At 54.2% G+C, this 1,220-nt stretch overlaps 1 protein-coding gene across 1 annotated transcript in view; it reads right to left on the bottom strand.

Moving 5' to 3' along the window:
* Positions 1–197: 197 nt before the first annotated feature.
* EMH_0090120 (TBC1 domain family member 23, related, related) overlaps positions 198–1,220 on the bottom strand; it is a gene marked incomplete at both ends in the record, with an annotated part of 2,706 nt that continues 1,683 nt past the window's right edge. Inside the window, 3 exons of the mRNA XM_013501530.1 lie at positions 198–238; positions 389–635; positions 870–1,177. Coding sequence (XP_013356984.1) covers positions 198–238; positions 389–635; positions 870–1,177 — 596 coding nt within the window. The remainder of the gene's footprint in view (positions 239–388; positions 636–869; positions 1,178–1,220) is intronic.

The raw sequence follows: 1,220 nt of genomic DNA, 5'->3' as shown, positions 1-1,220 counted from the left end.
TGTTGAAACGAAGACTGCAGCGCGGTGAAGTCATCATCAGCAAACATAGCCGGCAGAAACCGCCGCACAAAAGCAACGAAGCAGCTGTACACCTCCCAGCTAGCAAAACCATACTCGCATGCACCCAAATATAAAAACGGGGCTGCATACATACACACACATATAAACAATAAACAATAAACCCTAAACCCTAAACCCTAGACCCTAGGCTGCGCGAGAACGAAAACAGGAACGTACGCTTCAAAGCATATATTAAACACATAAGGCAAACAATAAACCCTAAACCCTAAACCCTAAACCCTAAACCCTAAAGATACAACAACAACGGCGCTATATTATACACTCATAAAACTAATACACACAAAACAGCGGGTTGCCGTCGGCCTACAGCTTCGCCCCGGCACTACCCTGCGTTGCATCTGCTGCTGCTGCTGCTGCTGCTGCTGCTGCTGCTGCTGCTGCTGCTGCTGCTGCAGTGAATGCTTACCGAGGAGCTCGTTGAGGCCTTGCTTGTACTTCAAGGCCTGGGACTTGCAGTAGTAGGTCAGCATCTGCTCCATCAGCCTCCGCGTCTTCGCCTCTCTAAACACCGCCAGCCGCGCGCGCGTGCGTTCTACGTCGCTCTTTATCACCCGCTGCAGCAGCAACAGCAGCAGCAGCAACAGCAGCAGCAGCAGCAGCAGCAGCAACAGCAGCATCAGTAGCTTTGTAAGTTGCAGAAACAACAGCAGCAACAGCAACTCCAGCACTCACACAGGCCGACAGCCCTAGCAGCAGCATCAGCCCGAGCAGCAGCAACAGCAGCAGCAACAGCAGCAGCAGCAGCAGCAACAGCAGCAGCAACTAGATGCAAGGAAGCAAACGCTTACTTGATTGGGCTCGTCTAGCGGGGTCTGTGCTATGAGGTTAGAAAGCTGCTGCTGCTGCAGCGGCCCCAGCTCCTCCACCTCCAGCAGCGCAAGCCATATGCGGCAGCGCAGCCGGGGGGGAAATCCATTCTTTAGCTGCCGCAGCCTGGCGATCAGACGTTCCTTTGCTGCTGCTGCTGCTGCTGCTGCTTCCAATGCTGTCGTTGGTCCTGCTGCTGCAGCACCTGCTGCTGCTGCTGCTGCTGCTGCTGCTGATGGTACGCTTGCTGCTGATGACTTCAAACTCGACTCCTCAGCAGCACCATGACCTGACACCCGGGATGAAACAAGTCCTGCTGCTTCTGCTTCTAA

Source organism: Eimeria mitis, genomic scaffold (genome assembly GCF_000499745.2).
Source record: "Eimeria mitis Houghton genomic scaffold, Emh_scaff7034, whole genome shotgun sequence".
Lineage (NCBI taxonomy): Eukaryota > Apicomplexa > Conoidasida > Eucoccidiorida > Eimeriidae > Eimeria > Eimeria mitis.
This window is presented reverse-complemented; position numbering and strand designations above follow the sequence as displayed.